Source organism: Schistocerca cancellata, chromosome 8 (genome assembly GCF_023864275.1).
Source record: "Schistocerca cancellata isolate TAMUIC-IGC-003103 chromosome 8, iqSchCanc2.1, whole genome shotgun sequence".
Taxonomy (NCBI): domain Eukaryota; kingdom Metazoa; phylum Arthropoda; class Insecta; order Orthoptera; family Acrididae; genus Schistocerca; species Schistocerca cancellata.
The window spans coordinates 300,047,010-300,074,134 of record NC_064633.1 but is presented as its reverse complement, the minus strand read 5'-3'; the positions used below and the strand labels follow the sequence as shown (position 1 = coordinate 300,074,134).

General features: G+C 42.7%; 1 protein-coding gene across 1 annotated transcript in view; it reads left to right on the top strand.

Annotated features, from left to right (window-relative positions):
• Positions 1 to 27,125, top strand: part of LOC126095533 (protein O-mannosyl-transferase TMTC1-like) — a 337,583-nt gene that overhangs the window by 243,958 nt on the left and 66,500 nt on the right. Inside the window, exon 10 of the mRNA XM_049910315.1 lies at positions 8,785 to 8,925. Within this exon, the coding sequence (XP_049766272.1) occupies positions 8,785 to 8,925 (141 nt within the window). The remainder of the gene's footprint in view (positions 1 to 8,784; positions 8,926 to 27,125) is intronic.

The following is a 27,125-nucleotide window of genomic DNA, read 5'->3' as shown; positions in this document are numbered from 1 at the left end:
GATAGTTTCAGACATTTCATCACTTCTTGTACTGATGTCACCATGTCACTCACTAAATTAGTCTTATACTATTGAAGACGGGTTGAAAGAAATCCCAAAGCCATAGCGCGTCTGGCTTGGCAGCTGTATTCGGATGTTGTTACTGCGGAGGTCGTCCGCGAAACGCGTTACATGTCACTTCGCGTTACGTCACGCTTCCTGTTTACAATTCTGACAGTATTTCGTAATAGAACGCCACCCGTGACAGACACATGCAATTTCCGGCTTCCGCGTGTTTCGCTCCTCCCCTGGACCGTTCTCTCCGCTATCCCTTACACTCCACCTCTCCCGCCATCCCTCCCTCCCTCCCCCCCCCCTCTCTCTCTCTCTCTCTCTCTCTCTCTCTCTCTCTCTCTCTGTGTGTGTGTGTGTGTGTGTGTGTGTGTGTGTGTCAGGCTGCCCGAGGCACGGTCATTACTTACGGCTCCACCACACAGGCTATTGTTCGCCGGCACTTCAGTGAGCGCGATGTACGCCGCGTGTCGCCGAAGTGCAAGGGCGCAGTTTATTATGCGTCCTTTCTTCCCCGTGCCAGGAAATACGGTGCACGGGGTTCCCAAACAGCTGACGCTTCGCCACGAGACTCGACGCCTCTTGTAGCTCAGCGTTCTAGTCTTCCGGAAGGTACCAGACACTGTCGGCTTCCTGTCAGTTCACTACAAACGAAGGAATCCACACCATATTTCCCCCGTTACGGGAAGGTTTCGAATCTGACGACACCGCCACCACCTAAATATCTTTGTCCTCTCCTCAGTTTCAAAGCGTCATAATTGGCAGGAACTATAATAACAATTAACTACATGAAAAATTTCTAAGATAGTAATTATTTATGTATGACAGAACTCAGGAGATGACTTAAACACTACTTCCAAGTAATATCACTTCAGAGAAACACTTCACTTCAAAACCTCTTTCAAAACTAAACATGTGATGCAACTGACATAAGAGGTCTACAGCAACAATTTGGAGCAACTCTTTCAACATCATAAATTACATCATAAAAAAGCAATTGTGTATCGCCTTTTATCTTTATTTTATTGTTGTTGTTATTGTTGTCTTCAGTCCTAAGACGTTTGATGCAGCTCTATATGCTACTCTACCCTGTGCAAGCTTCTTCATCTCCCAGTACCTACTACAACCTACTTCCTTCTGAATCTGCTTAGTGTTTTCATCTCTTGGTCTCCCTCTACGATTTTTACCCTCCACGCTGCCCTCCAATTGGTGACACCTTGATGCCTCAGAACATGTCCTACCAACCGATCCCTTCGTCTAGTCAAGCTGTGCCACAAATTCCTCTTCTCCCCGGTTCTGTTCAATACCTCCTCATTAGTTATGTGATCTACCCATCTAATCTTCAACATTCCGCTGTAGCAGCACACTTCGAAAGCTTCTATTCTCTTCTTGTCCAAACTATTTATCTTCCATGTTTTGACTTCCATTCATGGCTGCACTCCATACAAATACTTTTAGAAACGACTTCTTTACTCTTAAATCTATACTCCATGTTAACAAATTTCTCTTCTTCAGAAACGCTTTCCTTGTCATTGCCAGTCTACATTTTATATTCTCTCTACTTCAACCATCATCAATTATTTTGCTCCCCAAATAGCAAAATTCCTTTCCTACTTTAAGTGTCTCATTTCCTAATCTAATTCTCTCAGCATCACCCGACTTAATTCGACTACATTCCATTACCCTAGTTTCGCTTTTGTTGATGTTCATCTTATACTCTCCTTTCAAGACACTGTCCATTCTGTTCAACTGCTCTTCCAAGTCCTTTGCTGTCCCTGACAGAATTATAATGTCATCGGCAAACCTCAAACTTTTTATTTCTTCTCCATGGATTTTAATATATACTCCGAATTTTTCTTTTGTTTCCTTTACTGCTTGCTCAATATACTGATTGAATAAAATTGGGGAGAGGCTACAACCCTGTCTCACTCCCTTGCCAACCACTGCTTCCCTTCACATGTCCCTCGACTCTTATAATTGTCGTCTGGTTTCTGTACTTGATTTCATACGGATCTATAACTGAGAAAACATGTGTATAAACTATCCAATCGCGTAAAAAGTGGGTATGCTGTTTCTCTAAGTTACTAAGCTTCGATTTGTTCGTAGCTTTTAATGGGGTGTGTTTCCTTTCCTGTCTTCCTACACTCCATTTCCTGTAGCTTGCCTGTTCAACAGTTAAATCACGAAAAAGTGCCGGGTTTATTGTTGACAGCACCCTATTAATGTGTACCTGTTCAACTCTGTAACGTTATGAGCCGGTGTCTCAATTAACCCCAGCATTTGTGAGCTATATTAATTCACTGAACCTTGATAATTCATGAGATACATACAAGGGCCGTTTTTCTTTCAACCTCCGATCACTTACTATAGAAGCCACGCGAGCGGCAGAAGGTGGACATGCGCTGTAGGCTACTGCGCTACTCTCGCACTACACACTCCGCCATTGCCGGCCTCAAGGAATCAGACTGCGTTGCTCCCATCAAGTGTGAATTACGAAGTGTAATTCGGTTTCTGAAAGCATAAGGGAATAGTGCAGCAGAAGTTCATCGGAGAATGAGCCGAGTGTACGGTGATAACTTCATGACGGACGGTGCTGTGCATGAATGGTGCCGAAAGTTTAAAGATGGACGAAATGACGTGCATGATGAAGGGGGACAAGGACGCAAGTCTGTCGTTACAGCCGACCCTGCTGAACGAGCTGACACAATGGTTACAGAAAATTGTAGGTTCACCGTAACTGCTTTGTCTATGGAAATTCCGGAAGTTTCCAGATCTGTCGTACACTCTATCGTTATTGATCATTTAGGCTACAAAATCTCTGTGCTCGTTGGGTTCCAGAGATGTTGACGGATGCCCACAAAAGTCATCGAATGGCGTCGGCTTTGAATTTCCTTTACCGTTATCACGATCAAGGAGAGAACTTTTTGAAATCAATTGTTACTGGAGATGATGCTTCGATCCAATACGACACACGTGAAACAAAACGAAAATCACAACAATGGATGCATCCAAATTCACCAAACAAACCAAAATAACTCAAACATTCAACATCAGAAAGGTTATGGCTTCTGTGCTTTGGGACCAAAAGGGGTGTTGCTTGTAGAGTTTATGCAGTTCAGAACAACTATCAGTGCGGCTGTTTATTGTGAAACATTACGACGTTTGTGGAGTGCCATCAAAACAAACAAAGACGAATGCTGACTTCCGGAACTGTGTTGTTCCATGACAACACTCGTCTACACACTGCTGGCACAACCCAAACGCTCCTTGAACAATGTTAATGGGACATTTTCGATCATCCGCCGTACAGTCCTGACCCGGCAGCCAGTAATTTTCGCCTTTTTCCTTAAATGAAGACGTGGCTAGCAGGGCAGCACTTTCAACAAACGAAGATCTTCAAAACAACGTCAATGCTCATTTGATATAATTGGCAGCAACATTTTTTAAAGAGGGTATTGCAAAGCTTGTTCACAGGTACGAGAAATGTCTCAATTTTCGTGATTACGCTGAAAAGTAACAATAAGTGTACAAAACATTTGGTAATAAAATAATTGTTTTCTATGAACTTTAGTTATATTTATAGCCTATCGGACGATGGAAAAAAATGGCTCTCGTAATTTTCTATCACAGGAGACATTATGCTAATATAGTGCAACACCACCATTAGGCGTAATAATGATCTCAAGTCAAGCATGAAGAGTCCAAAAGTTTATTCAGATATTATATATCTGGCTGAAGCCGATTGCTGATAATGAGGTCACATACAGCTACTGCACCGCCCAGTCATATTAATGTGATCACCTGTCAGAAGCCTGAACTTTTGCAGCGTGGACCGCTCCGAGAACTGCTGTTGTGTACATAGTTCCACGTAGTCAGCGCGTACACAACTTTCCCACTAGAGCGCGCCTCGCTAAGCACAACAGTGCAGGCGCAGTAATTGTCCGTCTCCACACTACGAGATGGCGCTGTCTTAGAGATGGACCGAATTCTGCTCCCGCCGATCCACGTATTAATATGTAACGCAGCCAATAAGACTGCGCAGTGATACCAGAACGCGCGAGGTATTATAACGAATGTGCAGACCTCCGATTAGTCAGTCTGCATTAGTCTGTAGTCGAGTTTCAGTCTGTGCCTAATAAGATTACCATATTCCTGTACATAGCCATAAAGATAAATGAATAGACACTTTGTCAAGTATCAGAGATATGTGAGAATAAGATTAACGTACCAAGACCAAAGGAACTCCAGATTGTCAATTGTAAACAGCATCCAGAATCAACTTACATAATGTCTATGCTTTGTTATTATTTTAATGAATGTGTGTGAAGATTAATCATGTTCTGTTTAAAGTTGGTTACCGTCAATCTGCTACTCTAAGCGTGCGAGGGGCATGTCTATCATCTGACCTAACAGCTGAAGATAAACACGCCACAATAAGACCACGAGACATATTGCTGACACTCGCCTACTTCGTTAGAGCGACAAGTCAAAAATCTGACGGTGTGTGTACCGAATGTCTTACAGTACGCACACCACACCTGCAGGAAGAAAATCAGTGATGTTCTGGCAAATACCAACAGGCATATGGAACCATGCTGACTCCTGTGCCGTAGCACTAGGTACAGCAACTGGACGTCCACTGAGGGGCGACAAGTGGTCTTTTCAAGTGATTCATGTTTCTTACTCCAAGGGACAAATGGCCTTGGCGAGGCCTGCAACAACGTTATGGTCTGGGGAATATTTTCGTGGTACCCCACGAGTGATCTGCTCATTCTAAAAAGCACAATGGATCAACGCAAGTGTGCATCTATTCTTGGGTGCCATGTCCACCCTTTATGCATTTTGTTTTTTCCTCAGCATGACAGCATCTACCAGCAGGACAATGCAACATGTCACATAGCTCGCAACATCCATGGTGGGATCGAAGAACATAAGGATGAGTTTACCATACACCCCTGACCTCCGAGCTTTCGGATTCAAATATATGCAAACATCTGTGGGACCACATCGATCGGAATGTTTGAGCCATGGACACTCAGTGGAGAAACCAAGTGCAGCTCGCCGCGGTACTGGAGTCAGCATGGCTCCATATCCCTGTCAGTATAAGGCTCGGTTGATTTTGGGCGTAAGTGCCACAATTACACATTAAACAGCCAATTTTATTTTGACATTTCGGCTGAGCAATTTAGCATATTCGTGAGGTGACAAACCTCCCCATAAGAGCATGAAAACTAGAAGAAAGCAACGTCATGCAGTTGCTTATCAAATGAAAAATATTAGGAGTGACCAAACTAAGCATGAAATTTTGGGTGATGCGCCTCACAGAGACATACTGATAATTAAATTGATCAAACTATGAAAGGAAACAAAGTGTCCCTAAAATAATATAATTCATTACTAAAAGACGTCAACCTGTTTTATTTATTGAATCAAGAATACAGTCATTTAACAAGTGGACGGCAGACTGGAAATACATACACTACCGGCCATTAACATTGCTACATCAAGAAGAAATGCAGATGATAAACGGATATTCAATGGACAAATACATTATACTAGAACTCACATGTGATTACATTTTCACGCAATTTGGGTGCATAGATCCTGAGAAATCAGTACCCAGAACAACCACCTCTGACCATAGTAATGGCCGTGATACACCTGGGCATTGAGTCAAACAGAGCTTGGATGGCGTGTACAGGTACAGCTGCCCATGTAGCTTCAGCACGATACCACAGTTCATCAAGAGTAGTGGCTGGCGTATTGTGACGAGCCAATTGCTCGGCCACCATTGACCAGACGTTTTCAATTGGTGAGAGATCTGGAGAGTGTGTTGGCCAGGGCAGCAGTCGAACATTTTCTGTATCCAGAATGGCCCGTACAGGACCTGCAACGTGCAATCGTGCATTATCCTGCTGAGATGTAGGGTTTCTCAGGGATCGAATGAAGGGTATAGCCACGGGTCGTAACACATCTCAAATGTAGCGTCCACAGTTCAAAGTGCCGTCAATGCGAACAAGAGGTGACCGAGATTTGTAACCAATGGCACCCCATACCATCACGCCAGGTGATACGCCAGTATGGCTATGACGAATACACGCTTCCAATGTGCGTTCACCGTGATGTCGCCAAAGACTGATGCGACCATCATGATGCTGTAAGCAGAACCTGGATTCATCCGAAAAAGTGACGTTGTGCTTTCGTGAACCCAGGTTTGTCGTTGAGTACACCCTCGCAGGCGCTACTGTCTGTGATGCAGCGTCAAGAGTAACCGCAGGCATGGTCTCCGAGCTGACAGTCCATGCTGCTGCAAACATCGTCGAACTGTTCGTGCAGATGGTTGTTGTCTTGCAAACGTCCCCATCTGTTGACTCAGGGATCGAGACGTGGCTGCACGACCCATTACAGCCATGCGGATAATATGCCTGTCATCTCGACTGCTAGTGATACGAGGTAGTTGGGATCCAGCACGCCGTTCCGTATTACCCTCCTGAACCCACCGATCCCATATTCTGCCAACAGTCATTGGATCTCGACCAACGCGAGCAGCAATGTCGCGATACGATAAACCACAATCGTGATAGGCTACAATCCGACCTTCATCAAAATCGGAAACGTGATGGTACGCATTTCTCCTATTTACACGAGGCATCACAACAACGTTTCACCAGGCAACGCCGGTCAACTGCTGTTTGTGTATGAGAAGTCGATTGGAAACTTCCCTCATGTCAGCACGTTGTAGGTGTCGCCACCGGCGCCAACCTTGTGTGAATGCTCTAAAAAGCTAATCATTTGCATATCACAGCATCTTCTTCCTGTTGGCTAAATTTCGCGTCTGTAGCACGTCATCTTCGCGGTGTAACAATTTTAATGGCCAGTAGTGTATTATGGCGTTGGAACAGGTGGGTAGATATGGGATAGAAACCGTGTTGCCAATAAGGCCAATGATACTGGAAAAAAGTTGATGAATTAAAGAAGGGCCCCGAAAAAGTAGGAACAAACATCAGTAAGATTATTGTGGGTTCATCTAGCTGCCTGTGATAATAAGATCAGCAAAACGGAAACCTGATGCGAAATAAACGATTTTCACCCGCCGCAGTAGTGGCTGAGTATTCTAAGACAGCACCAGCATCTGAGTTCTGCTCTCAGTGAGACATATCTCGCTCTGCACCTGTAAGACGTTCCAAGAAGCACTTTTCTCTACAGCGCCCCCGACGCAACTGTGTTCTATGACACCCTGAGTGTCCTTACTCTACTCTACAAGCTGGTTCTGCCAGCATCAATATGTCGCCTGACAACTGCGACAGACCTTATGGGTTATGACCAACGATAATTTAATACGATATTTCAGTGTCTGTGTTATTCCTATCTACGGTGCAATGTTACTTTGGACATGCAAGCCTTCGCAGATCAAGTGACTTTCAAGTAAAATGTCTCATCTAAACGGGAATATAAATAATGGTTGTCCGAATACAAGTGGTTGACACATTGTTGACGACGTATGGAAGTCTAAGTATAGCCGTGAGTGGTGTACGGACAGGCAAATTATAAAGCTACCGCTCGCGATAAGCGGGAAAACTAGGGTTTGAGTCCCAGGGCGGTACAAACTTTTATTGTCGTCATTCCATTGTGCAGCTGGTGGTTGTCCGTAAGGTAATTTAATAAACGTGCAAATAAACGTCCTACTTTTATGGATTTTGCCATGGTGAACCAATGATGCATTTTGCTCCTTGGTGTGGGCAGGAAAGCAGAAAATATCACACATTATGCAACAGATTTCTATTAATGGCCGACGAGAAGGCATCCATGTGCATACGTGTGGGGCCTTGCCCCAGCTAACAATTACTATCAACCAATCATAGAACTCCTTACTTAAATTTGACAATCGTTACGAAGTTCTTGCCAAAATTATTGAACTTCTATTTTAATTCTAGTTCTTGCCAAAAAATTAGCTATCACAGCTGAGGATGACCCTACCAAAGACTCGTTTGTGAAGAATTATAATCATTGGCAGCTGTTATTATCGCTTGCAATTTTCAAACAGCGTTAGTGGTTTGACTTGATTGAGTAGTGGGATATGCAAACTGGATTTTACAGAAGGTCACATGACAGTTCCTGGTAAAAGCTGCCTCATAACACAATGTAACTTCGACAAAGCAGAGCCCTGTATGTTGTGATCCTAAGAACAGACACAAAGATTAACGCCAGGACACTGCCTGTGCAGTTGAAACATTAAAATTCTGGAGAGACCAAGAACAAAATCGAACGGAACTTTTCTGCGCAGTCCACTTTTTCTACAGTTGCCGGAAAAACTCTTCAAGGTCACCCCAGCTGCTACCTCCTAGACAATGGTTGCATTATCTGCTGTCATCTTTGGTATTCCCAACGACCTTTCGCCAGAAACGAGAAAACCTCCAACTGAGGACATTGAGGCTTTTGCTGTGCCACGATTAATTACTCCACGGCTTCCAGCGGTATTATGCCGATCCTACAATTATGGCGTCTATTGCCTGTAGCTAGGTAAAATTTGTTGTGTTTGTATGATGTCTGTAGGGGAGTCCATTTCTAATTTGGGTGTGTAAGTACCCTAGAACACATGAACCACTGCCTGCCGTCTGTCCTGAAGACAGATACACTGACGAACTTGTGTGTGTGTTTGTGTGTGTGTGTGTGTGTGTGTGTGGTCGAGACCTGAGCGTTTCACTAAGCAGACCTGCTCTGTGCTGCCCGCAGGCTGTGGCCGACGTACGCGAGCGCGCACAACAACCTGGGGACGCTGCTGCGTGCGGACGAGGCGGAGGCGCACTTCCTGGCCGCCATACGACACGCGCCCGGCCACGTGCACGCCCACTACAACCTGGGACAGCTCTACCGGTGAGTGCTGCGCCACGCCCTGACACCTCTGTACGAGTAGCAGTTAGTACGGCAAACAAGAGGGGAAGACAGTGTGTATAACGGAGTTGACGGTAGTGTTGACACAATCAATCCACGGTCTCTGCAATACATGATAGACCTCACATCAATATAGTAATTATTTTTAGTGATATTTAACTACTGAAGTATTCTTTTAACACTGAATGCCCTTCGAAATGGACAAAGTTTCTATATAGCCCGCTTTATGAGATATTAGCTGAGAACCAGTCTGGGTACGAATGTATTCCAGTCTTCCAATAGTTCATCTTCTCCTTCCCCCCCCCCCCCTCTCTCACTGTCTGTCTGTCTCTCTCTCTCTCTCTCTCTCTCTCTCTCTCTCTCTCTCTGCCCATCTCCTCCTCCACCCCTCTCTATCCATCTCCCTCTTCAGCCACCCTGTCCACCTCTTTCACCACCCACTCTCCGTGTATCTTCTCCTTGCACTCTCCCTCTCTCCTCCTCTGGCCTCTCATTGTTTATCTCCTCGCCTTTCCTTTCTTGTCCATCTCCTCCTCTCCTCTTTGTTTCCATCTCCTCCTCTTCCCTTTCTGTGTACATTTCCTCATCCCCCTACGTTCATCTTCTCCTCCCCCCATCTCTCCCTATCTCCTCTCCCTCATCTCTGTTCAGCTCCTTCTCTTCCCTTTCTCCATCCATCTTCTCCTCTCTCCATTTCACCCCCTCCCTCTCTCTTCCAATTCCTAGTCTCCCATACCTGTGCCAAATCCCTCCTTCCCCTCACTGTCTGTCCATCCCCGTCCGCCTTCCCTCTTCACTCTACACGTTATCACGCTTTCCCCTATAGGACGCTGGTGGTTCTTACGGCCACAGTATTTCTTCACAGATTAAAGTAATGTATCAACCAAATTTGGTTGAAATCGATCATGCGGTTTAGAATGAGCTTCTCATCCATGGTTATGCTAACATATGCACGTGTCTTATATATTTCACATACATTTAACATTTTTCACCCATATTTGTACACATATTTCACCTGTATCTGTAGCGAATTTCGTCCTGCAGCTTCATTTTCACGTATGTGACACCGTGTCTCCTGACCTATGTGCAGTACAATGATACAATTTTGCTGGTACGTCCACTGGTGTATAGGACTACATTCTGCGAAACGTGTTGCGAATAGAGCTTATACTAATGAAGTAATAGATTAAAAGGTCATACACGACGCCACAGTTTGTTACCCTTGTCAGTATTTGACGTTACATCTCCTAAACTATGTATCGTAAAATATGTTTTTATACTTACATTCAGCAACATATGTGGGTATTGACCAGCAAATGTCTTCCTAATAATTGTGGTAATAAAGAAGTAATAACTTTAAATGTTTCGCATGATGCGGCGGTTTTTCGCGCAAATGCGTAGGTAGTAGGAAATAAGTGTTAAGTTAAAACATTATGCATCACTCAGCAGTTTTATGCCATGAAGAGCTAAAATGTATTAAGAGAGAAGCATTTTTTTCCTTTTATCATTTTGTGGGTGTCATTAGAGAGGAAAAGTTTAGTAAAGGTTTTAAATTATGTGTGAAGCTTGTTGCAATTTTTCAAGTGCTCTCACTCTCCAACACTGGATGTCTGGGCACCCCCTCCCCATCTTTGATAGGAAGGTGGTCCTTACCTCCACAACGATGATTTCCAGACAGCGAATGATGTGAGTACTAAGTTTGGGTGAAATCAGCGGAGCTGTCTATTGGGAGATTTGGAACTTACACACACACACACACACACACACACACACACACACACACAACTACATACATACATACATATGCACGGGCATCAATTTTCGTAATATATATAGATAAAATATTACAATATCTTCAGATGACCAGTCGCGTTACCGTCCTTTCGTACAAGATTTTCTGACGGTCAGAAAAAGAGCCCTGATCCACATTTTGAAAACCTTTTTGTTTTAAGTAACTCAGCACTACACAGGCAGGAATGATGCTGTAAGTTTGCATTATTGTGCCTAAATTCTCTTGTTTCTTTTCACAATTTCCAGTTATTGGTACAAACAAGCATTGTACCATTTTCAGTAATATTTGTTTTCATAGTTAATACAGTCTCTGCTAGTAGTTTTTTCATTGGTTAGTTTTTTTCTTCTTCTCCTGTCACGCATTGGCCTACTCTAGACCTCTTGCAACTAAATTTAAACCTTCCATCTTTTCGCTAGTATTAGAATGTATGTCTTACCTTCAGTAACATATTGTCAAATTTGCAGTGGTAATCGTAACTGCTCCATTCATTCGCAATAGAAGACATATAAATTTTAGCCTACCTTCTCCAGCTTCTTCGTTTATGTAAAATACTTGCAACTCCTACCTAATATCTATGTTTCTCTCGTAATTTAACTTCTGTATCCTTCGATGTTACTTAGGTATTTCATTTCGTTGGTCAGTAATGTTGCTTTATCTTTCTCTCTCGAGATACAGTTTTCCTACCCGAGTTGCTCAGGATAATAGTACCATTATACGTAAAGTATTCGTTCGACAAACAGGTATCAAATAGACACACGACCATCCAGTGGGAAGCGGGTTGTCAGCTCACGATGCACAGTTAAGTCACAATGTTTAACTCAGTTGCATGTACAGTTCGGAAACAAAGAAAATTATGACGTTGATTAATGCCAAAACTACTGAAGATTTTAAATAAAGCTAAAAGTATTGAGTGGGGTGAAGTTTACAGTCGGTATAATGGTAACTAATATTTAATTATGTTTATTAATGACTTTGTGTCCTATTTCTATAGTATTTTCCCTAAAAATAGAGTTAGATGTAATAATGACAACTCATTAAAGTAATCTAGGATTACTACAGTTATCAGTCGCTTCACAACGAAGAATGTTCTTACGAAAGTACCCAGAAAAAGTAATGATTCAGACATGTTTTCTTGTTATACCTTACAGTAATGTGTTATGAAAAGATAAAAAATAGCGAAATAGGGATATACACCTTTGTCAGAAATAGACTGATCCTGTAATAAAATCAAATCAAGACGGAATGCTATTAAAAGAGAGAGCCATAGAAAATATTATTTCTTTGAAAGAGAATGGAAGCATTCTAAATGTTAGTTCGTACGTAGCAGATATTTTTTGTAATCACTTTCTAAAAATAGGTGAGAAAATTGGTGTAAATAGTTCAGGAGAGAAAGTAAGATAATACACTGAAGAAGCCATACAGTGGACATTTGGTGAATTAGAAATTAATCTCACATACCCATCGTAAATAAAGAAGATGCTGATGACCCAAAAGAAAAAGTTCATGTGGAGTGAATAGTACCTTGAATAAGGCTTTAAAAAGTTGTGGCCCTATTATATGTATTGTTCTTAGCTACTGATGTAACAAAACATTTACTCCGATTGTTTTCCCAGAAAGACTGAAATACGAAATTCTTTAGCCTCTCTGTGAAAAGCACTCTACTACTGTAAATCACTACTGCTCATTGTAATATATCGCATAATTTACTAACATTTTTGAGACGTAATGACTCAAGGGTTGAAATTTCCTGGCAGATTAAAACTGTGTGCCCGACCGAGACTCGAACTCAGGACCTTTGCCTTTCGCGGGCAAGTGCTCTACCATCTGAGCTACCGAAGCACGACTCACGCCCGGTGCTCACAGCTTTACTCCTGCCAGTATCTCGTGTCGTACCTTCCAAACTTTACAGAAGCTCTCATGCGAATCATGCAGAACTAGCACTCCTGAAAGAAAGGATACTGCGGAGACATGGCTTAGCCACAGCCTGGGGGATGTTTCCAGAATGATATTTTCACTCTGCAGCGGAGTGTGCGCTGATATGACACTTCCTGCCAGATTAAAACTGTTAATCCGACCGAGACTCGAACTCGGGACCTTTGCCTTTCGCGGGCAAGTGTTCTACCATCTGAGCAGCCGAAGCACGACTCACGCCCGGTGCTTCTGTAAAGTTTGGAAGGTAGGAGACGAGATACTGGCAGAAGTAGAGCTGTGAGCACCGGGTGTGAGTCATGCTTCGGTAGCTCAGATGGTAGAGCACTTGCCCGCGAAAGGCAAAGGTCCCGAGTTCGAGTCTCGGTTGCGCACACAGTTTTAATCTGGCAGGAAGTTTCATATCAGCGCACACTCCGCTGCAGAGTGAAAATCTCATTCTGGAAACATCCCCCAGGCTGTGGCTAAGCCATGTCTCCGCAGTATCCTTTCTTTCTGGAGTGCTAGTTCTGCAAGGTTCGCAGGAGAGCTTCTGTAAAGTTAGGAAGGTAGGAGACGAGATACTGGCAGAAGTAAAGATGTGAGCACCTTGCGTGAGTCGTGCTTCGGTAGCTCAGATGGTAGAGCACTTGCCCGCGAAAGGCAAAGGTCCCGAGTTCGAGTCTCGGCCGGGCACACAGTTTTAATCTGCCAGGAAGTTTCATATCAGCGCACACTCCACTGCAGAGTGAAAATCTCATTCTGGAAACATCCCCCAGGCTGTGGCTAAGCCATGTCTCCACAGTATCCTTTCTCTCAGGAGTGCTAGTTCTGCAAGGTTGGCAGGAGAGCTTCTGTAAAGTTTGGAAGGTAGGAGACGAGATACTGGTAGAAGTAAAGCTGTGAGCACCGGGCGTGAGTCGTGCTTCGTTAGTTCAGATGGTAGAGCACTTGCCCGCGAAAGGCAAAGGTCCAGTGTTCGAGTCTCGGTCGGGCACACAATTTTAATCTACCAGGAAGTTTCAAATCAGCGCAGACTCCGCTGCAGAGTGAAAATCTCATTCTACTCAGTCATTCTACCCAGTCATAATTTGGATTTCAAAATGACCATTCTACAGAGTCAACTACTTATACGTTTACTGATCACATAATAAAATCTGTGAATGATGGAAAAATAAATTACCAACTGGGATCCTTTGTCACCCATCGAATACATTCGATTATGTCAGTCATAATATTCTAGTAGGCGAAATAAGTTATTACGCAATATGTAGTTCATCAAATGACTGATTTAGTTGATATTAAAGAAACAGAATGCAGAAATTTACCTTAGGCTATTCAAGTAATATAAAGAGGAGGTCACAGCACCTTTCGCATGGTGAGAAATTACAATGGAAATCTAAGAGGGTTTGATCGCTGGCGCACTACCTTTCTTGTTTTATGATAATTAATTGCCATTTAATTTGAATCAGAAACAAGAATCTGTCTTGTTCGCAGTTGATTTAAGCACTGTTTTGTTGCTACTTAAAAATGCATCCACAGAAAAAATAATAAATGATGTTTTCGTGAAACTTACTGAATGGTTTTTCACAGTTAAAAAACGCAGTTCAGCCCGTTTAGTCCTATTAAATATATCGCGCTTCCTTTTGACCTGGTATACCGACAAGAAATAACGAACAGTGTAGAAAATCTTAAATTCTTAGGTGTGCATAATGATGAACCTTAAGTTTGAAAATCGGACTGCAAAGCTGTTAAAAGGTTTATGTTCGGCTACTTTTACCTTAAGAATAATTTTCAACTTTTGGGACAAAAGTCTTCTGGAAAAATATTCTGGTCCAGGTGCTTGCTTAGGCAAAAGGGTATTCAACTTCCTATACAAAGTAATTGGAATTATGTGTGGATTTCACACACATAAATCTTACAGATATCTCTTCAAGCTGCTGGGAATATCATTCACCAGCTCATTTACTAAATTTGTTGTCAAACATCCATCTGAGTTTGAGCGTAAAAGAGATATTCACAAGTGTAACACTAGAAGGTAATATGGTATGCATTACCCTTTAGTGTATCTAACTGTGGCAGAGAAATGGAATGAAATATGTAGCTATAAAATTCTTTGACGATCTACTGATGGAAATAAAGTATCTGACAGCAGAAATATTTTCAAATGTAGATTAAAAACTTTCTAGGTGACAACTCATTCTGTACAATAGAGGAATTCTTTAGTAGAGATAATTAGTGATCAAAAGTAGAAAATAACTCCTTTAGAAGACCAGCACGAAGCTATATAAATATTTGTATGTGAGTATTCTGTGTTTCTCTGTTGACACGAAACACGTTCTACATCTTAACGTCTATCACGAATATGGCCTATTCACCAAGTAACTAACTAGCTGACTAAGTTTCCGTTTTGAAGAGTGGTTTTAAAGAAGTGTATATGTGATCGCTATGAAATCCCGGTAGCACCTGTTGGTCATACATGGTGCCTGAGTTCTTCAGATCCTAGACTTTAATTATCCAGGAAAGGGTTAATTACATCTCTCATCGAAAAGTAGGCAGCTGCATAACACATTACCTGGTAGGCCCGCATCCTCTTTCGGTAGCTATTGTCTACGAAATGATCGGTTTGTGCGGGAAGGTGGCTTTCTTTAGCCTGTAGTTAAATAGAGGTGCCCTTCTTCTGTACTGCTAAGCTGGTTGTGGCTGGAGTCTGCATGACTGACTTATGGGTTTTTGATTTCCCCACAATGTCCGGTGTTCACAACAAGCATTTCAGTGAAATCTATAAACGTCCTCGCACGGAGGAGCACTCTACGGTCTGTAGCGGCTTTTCGCTGATGTTGACTACGGCGTGAATTAGTTGTGCAGATGATTTCTCTGTTTCACTCTAAGTGGTAAGGTTCGTCATTCACCTACCTGTCGGCTGCTTTCCCAACCTTGGCTGGCTCCGAACTAATCCACTGCTGGAGCAGGGGTTCAGTTGAGGGTTAATTGTCTTAGCGGATAGGAAAATAGATGGAAACTTCAGAAAAGAGAAAATGTGTCTATTCTGGTAAAATCTGATACCGGATCCTCGAGCAACTCATAATAAATTGGCGAGGTAGATTCATACATGAGTAAAGCTGCCAATTTATCAAAGTATGGTCCTAATGTTTCTTGTTGGAGGAGAAGAACATAAAATATAAACCATTCAATCGTATGAAAGGCACTTAACTAAAACGGACCACTCCTTGAAGAACAAGAAAGTGCTAGGCTATAAAACATGGATAGTTTTGTTCACTAGCATGAAAGGTAACTGAAGTCTGTGAGGCCACTTCAATCAACTATTCCGCTACCATCTTAAATAGTGCTCGCTCTACTGGGTATTGAACGATTAGCAGTATAACAACGAACGCTACCGAAAGTGAACTCGGAGGTCCACTCAACTGTCAGCAAACTCGCGAACTGAACTGCCCATGACAGCAAACTTCGCACCACAAATGCGCACGGGCGCTATCATGATGGCTGGTCCTGAACCCACGACTGTCGTAACTGCTCACCTCCATTCAACTCCACCAGCTCCTAACAGCTGGGACGATGATGGCAACTCACTTCACTTTTGTGTCCTAGGAGTCCTGGACACAGTTACCTTCCACCGAATAGCAAACCTAACCAGCGCTGGTGTTACCTTTAGCTCCCCTTCGCAGCGATCAGAGCCCGTGATCTATGGGTTGGGAATGCTGCACTGGCGGCAGATTCCTCGAAAACGGAGGGCACTCGCCATCTTGCAGTAGTGCAGAATTAATCAAACTAGCAGCCGGAAAATTCGCCCGTCCCAGGAGCACATAGTCCACTGGTTATGCATGTCGAAGGTGATATCGAATCTTCAAGGAACATTAATATGACAGGGAATAATTAAAGATTAATTGAAACGACTTTTGAAATATCTGGAGGATGCATATCAAAGAAAGGTTATTTCCGGTCTAACCCGGATATGACGTTGAAAGTATTGAATCAATTTACTTAGTGCTCTCTCAATATGTCACTCAGCTGGACCATGGTGCAGTCGGGACTGGTGGCAGGCCTTGTGGTCGGTCCACGAAAATCTGCACTTTACAAGTTCTGTTAGTGGGAGCAGGAACTGGCCAATGAATATTACTACATTCTTCTTGTGTTACTGATTGGCTGAAAGGCATAGATCCTAAGTGTAAAATTATCTAATGGAGCGGCTTGGGACTACAGAACTTGTGGAGTCGCAGGCGACCCATGTGGGCGGAAAAGGTCGTGTTCCCTCTGGGCGGAGGTGGTGCTTTCGTTATGTATTTCTGAGGGATGGGGGGGGGGGGGGGAGGGGAACTGATACGTTGTGATCAACCAAGTTACTTCCTATAAAGTGTATCTCGGCTCGAAATGAGGCTGACGATCGTTATTTACATTGATTTGGTAGTGTAGGAGAGCAGAGACTTAATTGGAGCAAGACAATATACGATTCTGGTTACACCCGCATAGCTGTATGGCAAGTAATTTGTCTCGCTCTGTGTACTTGGGTTCTGGCTGCAGCCCCGATTGGAACTTCGTATGACGCGCTGCAGAAACTTCGACTTATGGACGAAAGGAACGTTTCAAAGTTACTAAAACTCACTGTGAGTTTAAGTGCGATTCAGTGAAGAGAAGAAGACGATCATTTCCAGAAACGCTACTGACCAAGTTCAGAGAACGAGAATTTTCAGCAAATAGGAGAAATTTTCAACTAATTCCTACTTAAGGTAATTTACGATTTTGCATCGTACACTCACATAGACAATCACTTCTTTCTATTCGGAAATGGATTACAAAAGGGAATAACAGTGACATAAAGTAACCGCTGCTGTGAACTGTACGGTGACCCGACGGGTACATACGTTACAAAGGGGCCGCCCCTACTCGTTTTCGTTCAAACTTACCGCTTATGTAGGGTTTCACCAGCAATGAAAGTGACTGAAGCCTGAGATCTAGAAGGCCACACTTTAGGGACAAAAATATGATTTTTAGTGTGTGTCGGATGAGACATGAGCCATTTATGTTAGACTCCAGGCAACGGCTGGCGCCGCGGAAAGAGAATGGAACGGTAATCAGAGGGCCATTGCGTCCAGTCCCTACGTGAGATCGTTTTTATATATTTTTTAATTTTTGCGTTACTTACACTGCAAATAAGCCTAAATTTTCCCAATAATTCATTTCTTAGCCTCTTCACAAAAGGCATGAAAACGAAAGGTGAATGAAAATTAGGGGTAGAAAAAAAATTTTCGCGAAGGTATTGTAATTACAGTGTCCATGACGACTCTGCAAATAACTTTCCAAGAAGGGATTGTAATTAAAGGTCGACCGCGGTGGCCACGCGGTTTAGGCGCTGCAGTCCGGAACCGCGCGACTGCTACGGTCGCAGGTTCGAATCCTGCCTCGGGCATGGATGTGTGTGATGTCCTTAGGTTAGTTAGGTTTAAGTAGTTCTAAGTTCTAGGGGACTGATGACCTCAGATGTTAAGTCCCATAGTGCTCAGAGCCATTTGAACCATTTGTAATTAAAGTTAAAGGACTTCATATTCCACTAGTTTCATTTTGACCTTCAAGCAGCGTTGCGCCTCGTTTGCTTCGAACTATGCGATGAGAGAAAACCTTTTATGAGCGTACACCAAGTATGGTTTTCTATAGAAACATTAAAACAACACTGTTTTCGTGAAAATGCACCTTTTATAACCGCTGCAAGATACCAAAAGACAAACAGCTTGCCCGGTTTCACGGTAAGTATAGCCCCAAGACGTGTAAACCATCAACTATAGAATTATAAAAGGATCTAATTTTGTATAAGAACTTGTCGTGTACTCCTTACATTCTTTACCTGAAATTTGTATGCAGAGACTTCGTGGATCTATAACAACAATCCTTTCTTCGAAATTTATCTATCATCCCAAACTTTACTTTACCTTCCTTTTCGATGCCTTTTACTAAAATATTAGTAAATACAATATACTCAGGACAGTTTCGCCTTATTTTCAGTGTAAGTAACGTAAAAATCGAAAATAAATGGTTTTCTGCGTAGGTACCCGATTCCATGACGCTCGGATTTCCGCCCATGACTATCTGCTGCGTGAGCTTCTGCCTGGAATCTATGATGACAAACATCCTCTGCCCAACACGCGATGTATACTCTTGGCCATCCCGAGCTTGCACTATTGTGACTTACATTTGTTGCCAAGAGCTAAACGTGCCATAAATTTCGACGAAATCGCTGATAACTAGTAGGAAGGGTCCCCTAGTCAGATGTAGAATGGAATGCAAGAAGGTAAAACCCTGTGCCGACACACCACAACATCTCGAATAGCACCGACGTGGCTGTCAAGCTTGTCCTCAGCCGACTGATGGATAATCATCAACTGTCATATGCCATCACTTCAGAGAGTGATTTGTAATGTAATCCTGGTCATATGCGCAAAGGTTTGCGATCGTGATCATGAGGCCCCCATCTTTCACCCATCGTTGGCAAAGTAGTGGTTCTTCCACCGACAGGAATCTGACATGCTATGTACGATTCCAGCACGATAACAGAAGCTCGTATTGGCGGCCTCGTTTTTGGATGCTCGTAGGCTCCGTCCGTTACCAGAATAAATCTTCCTCTAGATATCACACACTAGGGAGAGGATTCTCTATATGGTCTACGGTTTCTGTTCAACAGAATACGGGTCCTCTGCCCTCTGCGCTGTGTTTCAGAGAGTAAGGAACTTCCATGAAAAGCTACCGAGGCGTACAGGACAAGTAGGAAACTGTTAGAACTTTGAGTAAGATAATTAACTTATAAGACACTGTTAAAAATTTGATTAAGGTAATCCGGGAAAAGTGATCTTTATCATACGATGACCGTTCAGTCAATCGATTAATACTACAGCAGATTCCCTTATGGTGACACAAAACACAAATTGTTGTGTAATCGGGCGAACATCATTTTATTTCAAAGATTTTTCTGCTTTTCTATTGCTTCCGCATTCGTGTTTTCTGCAGATACAGTCAGGTATGAGGCTGCTAATTTCTTCTCTTACAAGCAACACGCTCTGCATAGGCATGTCTGTAGACGGGACCGCAAGTTTATTCTGAGGCTTTGTGGAAAAAGTTAATGTTGTAGGTTTTTTTACAGACTGACACCTTCCCCCGAAACTGACGTAATTCCATTGAATACGCCCGATCCCAAGCTCCGTCAAGCTTACGGACTCCACCTCTGTTAATGAGGTACCCGACAGCGCGCCAGTAGTCTCTTATGTGTATCGCAATTCTAGGAGAACGAGGCGGCGGACTTCAGCCTTCTCTTTCGGTGTCATCATTTCTTGCGCATCGTCTTCGTTCTGTAATTGATTTCTAGATGTGACCGCTGAAGTTTGAGTGTTTGGTAGTCTCATTAACGGGAATTCTACCTCTCTGCCTAAGAAAGAAAGAGGTCTGACGCTTTCACAGCTGAAAGCAGTTTACGCGGTAAGGAAGTAACCGATGGCAGACGCCTTTGACTATTTCAGAACGAACACTCGGCTCTTTCATATAACTTTCCTGGTCCTGAATAACCTGTTTCACAAAGTAACTTTAGCCTACTTGTCTGCTGTTACAGGTCAGAATAGAGACAATCAGTAGCGATTGTTTGAAGATGTCGAACAGCCGTGTATATAGATTCCGTATAACGCTTGCTCTCGAGTACATATAAGTGTTGTAGTATTGATTTTGGTTTGGGATTGTGAGCCAATATCTTTGCAATATGTTGTTGAAGCTGAGAATGCCACTCCTAGACATCAGAGATACGAACATATGTGAATTCGAGAACGAATATTCTACTCAGCAGCGGAGTGTGCATCATTCTGAAATATCCGTTCAGTTTAAAATTTTGTATCCGACCGCAAATTTGCCTCGAACACTGTCCTTCCGCAGGCAGTGACTCGTAAAATAAAAGAAAACCATAGATAATAAGTTCAAACTAAGAAGGATTTTATTAAAATATGTGCACGCCGAAAAAGCCTACTGTTACTAACTTTTATAGGCAGGAGATGAGCAACAATGTACATAAATTAGCAGCTGTGGAGTGTCAGTTGAGAGTTTAAGCATATCGGTAAGATTTTGTAAGTCTGGTCCCTGGTAACCTACAGAGGAGGTAAGCACCCCACAAAACGATACAAATTTAACAAGAATGGAAATTTGTCATTGAAGGAAAAGTACTAGAGGTGCCCCCATCAAATGTGAAAGTATGTGTACCACACACACGGATATATTAATGAAAGAGCCCATATAGCTACAAAAGAAAATAAATAACGTGGAAAATAAGTAAGAACACCAGAAGAAACTCCAAAGTGCAAACGTGAAAACTTCTGTTAAACACCGATTTAAGAAAGGTAGCCTTGCGTCCCCCGCGATCCGGTGATTGTATCACCAGCTCATTGTTACCACTGATATATGGTTTTAATGTAGAAGATTGTGGCAGTAACGGCTGGAATTTCTGAGTTCAGCTTGCGCTCTGCACTCCGTTCTAATATGGAGAAATCTTTCTGTGCGACACCTCAGCAGCAAGGATGTACTCATCAATCTCGGTGCAGCAAGTCTCTTCTGACCTAATTACACCAAACTTGGTTGCTTCTGCCCATGTGGGAATCTCATCGGCCCGTTGCAACAGACCTGGTGATTTCCAACCAATAATATCTTATAAATAAATTTAACAAACACCTACACTACAAATGTCCTCATGATTAACCAGTGATGGTCTGTCATGTGGAGGAAGGCAGAAAATCTCTCCCAATCCATCACAGATTTATACAGCTGGGTGACTAAAGGGATTACATATTGACGCATGTGGGAAAGTGTACCTACTAAAGAAATAATTGTTGTGACCCAGTTAGAATCACTTTTACTATGGTTTTAAATGAACATTATTTCATGAAATGACCGCAGAGAATTGGACAGGCTCACACCTCCCTGTTCTGGTCGCGACACTCGCTTTACATTACCTTTTCAAACGGATTTCTTTCAGCATCTTACACAACAGAGTGTTACAGCAGTTTCGGCATTCCAAGTCGTCCGATCTGATGAGGTGGGACAAACTGAATTCTGCATCTCCTGCCTTCTAGGGTGGACATGTTTAAGCTCTGAACGCATTTATGATGCTCTCTGATCCTCCTAAGTAAACTTCTATGTTGTACGAGCTATCTTGAAAGGGATCCTGAGCCAGGAGGAAGTAAGAGTTCCCTCTCACTATGCTGAGGGGAAAGAAAGAAAAGAAGTAATTACTTAACCAATCATTACCACTATTTGAATATTGTCAGCAGTTACAATGACGCATTAAATGATAGAATACTTTGACTATTGGGAAGTGCAATTTACATTATAAAATATGTGACAGTTTGGTGTATAAACTGCCACGTAACACAGTGCTCAAGAAACAGAAAAGTAAACTGCTACATGTGTTTCTAGACAGGTATCTATATCCCGACAATATACTTAAATTTCTCTGGACAGGCATCAGCCTGAGTTCCAACAATGCGAAGAGCACATGTCAATGGCGTAGCTGAGCCCTGCTACATGATGTAGTTGAATGTCTCTGCAGTAAGGCATTTACTTGGGGCTATAGAGCCTGCATCTATTCTTGGCTAAGAAAGGCAGTGCAATGGGAAAAAAATCGACAAACCCATACAGCTACAAGTGCAATAGATATGAACTTTGCCTGGCTACCACTACATGACCACAGCAAAATCCCTGTCCTGCACACTTTGCAGGTGGTTGTGAACACTACAACAATACTGTCAGTGACACAGCCATAAGAGTGCTATCCAAAGTACTCGTCAATGCTGGGGCTCTGTTAGTTTCACACAGAATAAATGATCAATGAAAGCCTTTCTCCGAGAAGTACTCTGGGCAGATGCACAGAAAATAAGACGAGAGACTGTCAGGACTGTGGTATGTGCAATGTCGCACCAAGTTAATGATGAACAACGTGCAAAGATTAGCTCATCATGCTACGCAAACATCGCACTGGAGACAGTAGGAAACAACGACTTAACTGACGCAACCATGAAATGTAGAGTAATTAGTTACGTGAATAAATACAACCTTTTTAACGAGGCAAGGTTGGGTTTCCGAAGCGAGAGAAGTACAATATCGACCATTACAGAGTTAGTGGAAGTGGTACTTGAAGCTCTTCACATGAACCACAGTGGAACACGCATTGTACGTATGCATGTTAACCGGGGACCTAGAAACGACGGAGAGGCTCCGCCCCGCCGCAGCCGCAGTGGTCCAGAGCCCCACGACGACTACCGCAGTCCACTACACCCAGCCACCGCCCCACAACGAACCACTCTTTCAGGGCTGTTGTGTGGTTCGGCCCCTGTTGGACCCCCACAGGGAACGTCTCACACCAGATGAGTGTAATCCCTGTTTGCGTGGTAGAGTAATGGTGGTGTACGCGTGCCTGGAGAACGTGTTTGCGCAGCAATCGCCGACATAGTGTAACCGAGGCGGAATAAGTGGAACCAGCCCGCATTCGCCGATGCAGATGGAAAACCGCCTAAAAACCATCCACAGACTGGACGGTTCACCGGACCTCGACACAAATACGCCGGGCGGAATCGTGCCGGTGACCAGGCGCTCCTTCACGCCCGGAAAGCCGTGTGTTAGACCGCACGGGCCTCAATGGTACAGGCATGGTCTTAGACCTGTCCGAGGCTTGTGACACTGTTGACCATAAAATAGTACTAAAGAAGCTACAAGCACTAGGTGGAAGAGGAATAACAAATGAGTGATTCCGGTCTCCCCTGGAAAAAAGAATACATAATATATAGCTGACTCTTCTGCTGATGATAAACATAAATTGCGTGTGAATGTATATGTTGAGCTTTTCATTGTATTATAATGACAAATCCTAGGTCTTTCTGATAGGTTCCCTGAGTGACCAAGTGAATAAAAATCAAACCAGTCAGGTTTGGATAAGCTTTCACGTGACTGTGGCCGCTACATCAGGTACACAACGCACCACGCCATCTTACAACAGATTCGCTGAGGACAACCATTTAAAACAACCTTCATCTTGTCACCAAATCAAAGCCAAAACGTTAGCAGTTTTCTCTTAATAAACATAAAGCTGCAAATACAAGCAATAAGTAGTCATTCTGACAAACGCTACCTGCAATAACGGTGGCACTTTGGTTCTCTTATCACATCTAATCCTGTCACACATCCAAAAGAACTTAATGACGTAACTAGACTTTTCCCGGCTATTTCACCCACATTCTACACCCGTAGCCTATGGGTAATATCTTTGATTAGAAATCAAAGCTTCCTCATCCCCGAATTCGAACACCTATTCTGCTGAAATTTAGAATAAAAATTATCAGCTTTGCAAGCCAAAGACTTCCGGCATAAAAAGTCACCCACATTCTGCCAACGACCTTGTAAAATAGGATGGATGAGTGGACCGAGACTCGTGGTACTTTCTTCCCTTGGGGTGGGAAACAGCCCCAAAAGGTGGAAGAATCAGCAATGATCAATGGTATGGGGATGCAGAAATCAATGAAAACCGCTACATTAAAGACGTACAATGTGTGTCCACAGAACATGTGGCCTGTAACTAAAAAAGTGTCATGACGATCTCTCCACTGGCAAAAAGATTCCGGAATAGTCCCCCATTCCGATCTATAGGAAGGGATTGCCGAAACGGAGGTCACCATGAGATAACGATTGAGCAACCAACGAAAGGGTAACGTTCTCCTATTCGGGGCAGGGAATGTCAGAAGCTTGAACGTGGTAGGGAAGCTAGAAAATCTGAAAAGGGAAATGCAAAGGCTAAATCTAGATAAAGTGGGGCTCAGTGAAGTGAAATGAAAACAAGACAAAGATTTCTGGTCAGGTGAGTATAGGGTAATACCAACAGTAGCAGAAAATGATATAACTGCAGCATGATTCATAATGAATAGGAAGGTGAGACAGAGAATGTGTTTCTGTGAGCAGCTCAGTGATAGGTCTGTTTTCACCAGAATCGATAGCAAACCAACACGGACAACGATATTTCAGGTATTCATGACGACATCGCAAACTGAAGATGAAGAGACAGAACAAACATATGATGATACTGAACGGGAAATTCAGTATGTAAAAAGAGCTGAAAATCTCATAGTCATGGGGGACTAGAGTGCGGTTGTAGGTGAAGGAGTAGAAGAAAGGGTTATGGGAAAATATGGGCTTGACACTAGGAATGTTAAGAGGGGAAAGACTAAGTTAGTTCCGCAATAAATTTCAGTTAGTAACAACAAAATGCCGTGTTCAAAAATCACCAGAGGAAGAAGTATACAACGAAAATGCCTGGAACCACAGGAATATTTCAGTTATATTATATCATGGTCAAGCAGAGATTTTGAAGTCAGATAATGGATTATAAAACATACCCAGGTACAGACATAGCTTCAGCTCACAATTTAGTAGTGATGAAGAGTAGGCTAATGTTTAAGAGACTAGTGAGGAAAAATCAATATGCAAAGAAGTGGGAAATGGAAGTACTAAGGAATGAAGAGATGGCTTGAAGTTCTCTAAGGAGAACATCAAAAGTAAATTAGACAGCTCAGTTTAAGAGGGATGGACATCTCTAAAAAGGGCAGTTACAGAAGTTTGAAAGAAAAACATACGTACAAGAAAGGTAACTGTGAAGAAACCGTAGGTATCAGAAGAACTACCTCAGTTGAACGATGAAAGAAGGAAGTACAAAAATGTACAGGGAAATTCAGGAATACAGAAACAAAAGTCGCTTAGGAATGAAATAAATAGGAGGCTTTGAGGCGAAATTGTTGCATGAAAAATGTGAAGAAACCGAGAAAGAAATTACTGTCGGCAGAACTGAATCAGACAAATTTAAAAGCAAGGGCGGTAACATTAGTAACGCAATGGGAATTTAACTATTAATGCACAGGAGAGAGCGGGTAGGTGTAAAAAGTACATTTAAAGCCTCTACGGGGATGAAGGCTTGTCTGATGATGTGGTAGGAAGGGAAGAGTTAGGGGGTTCAGTATTAGAATTTAAAATAGCTTTGGACGACTCAATATCAAATAAGGCAGATGGGATACACAGCATTCCGTTGTAATTTCTAAAATCATCGGGGGAAGTGACTAGAAATCGACTATTCAAGTTGGTGCGTAGAATGTATGAGGCTGGTTGAACACCATCTGACTTTCGGAAAAACATCATCCACACATTTGCGAAAATATCAAGAACCGAAAAGTGCGAGAATCGTCGCACAATCAGCTTAACAGCTCACGCACCCAAGCTGCTGACAAGAATAATACGAAGAAGAATGAAACAAAATTAAGGATGTGTTAGATTATGATCAGCCTGGCATTAACAAAGGTAAAGGCACAAGAGAGTCAATTCTGACGTGCGGTTGATAACGGAAGCAAGAGTAAAGAAAAATCAAGACACGTTCATAGAATATGTCGACCGGGGAAAAGCGTTCGACAGTGCCAAATGTAGCAAAATGTTTGAAATTCTGAGGAAAATAGGAATAAGCTTTAGGGATACAATATGCACAAGAACCACGTGGGAATAATAAGAGTGGAAGTATAAGAAAAGAGTGGTCTAATTAAGGACAGGTATGCAGTCTTTCGCCCCTGCTGTTCAATCCATACACCGAAGATCCAATGAAGAAAATGAAATAACGGTTCAAGAATGGAGTTAAAATTGAGGCCGAAAGGGTATAAACGGTGAGATCCACTGCTGACATTGTTATCCTCCGTGGAAGTGAAGAATTACAGTATCTCCTGAATGGAATGACCAGTCTGAGTACAAAATATAAACTGAGAGTAGATCGAAGAAAGACAAAAAAATGAGAAGCAGCAGGAATGAGTACAGCGAGAAGCTTAATACCAGAATTGATGGTCACGAAGTAGATGAAGTTAAGGAATTCTGCTACCTAGGCAGTAAAATAACCAATGTCGTACGGAGCAAGGGGGACATCAAATGCAGATTAGCACTGGCAAAAAGGTTAATGCTGCCAGAGATAAGTCTACTAGTATCTAACACAGGCCCAAATTTGAGGAAGAAATTTCTGAGAATATACCTTTGGAGCACAGTATTGTATGGTAATGAAATATGGAGTGTGGAAGATCTGGAACAGAAGAGAAGCGAAGCATTTTCAATGTGCTGCTGGAGAGGAATGTTTAAAATTAGGTGGACTGATGAAGTAAGGGATGAGGAGGTTCTCTGCAGAATTGGAAAGTAAAGGAATATAAAGAAGACACTGACAAGAAGAAAGGACACGATGGTAGGACATCTGTTAGGACATCAGGGAATAACTTCCATGGTACTAAGAGTAGCTGTAAAGGGTAAAAGCTGTAGAAGAAGACAGACTGACATTCAGCAAATAATTGAGGATACAGTTTGCATGATACCAGTCAGAAGAATGACAATTCAAAAAAGAAAATGCGCTTTACACACCTACTGAACAAATATCCTCCTGCCC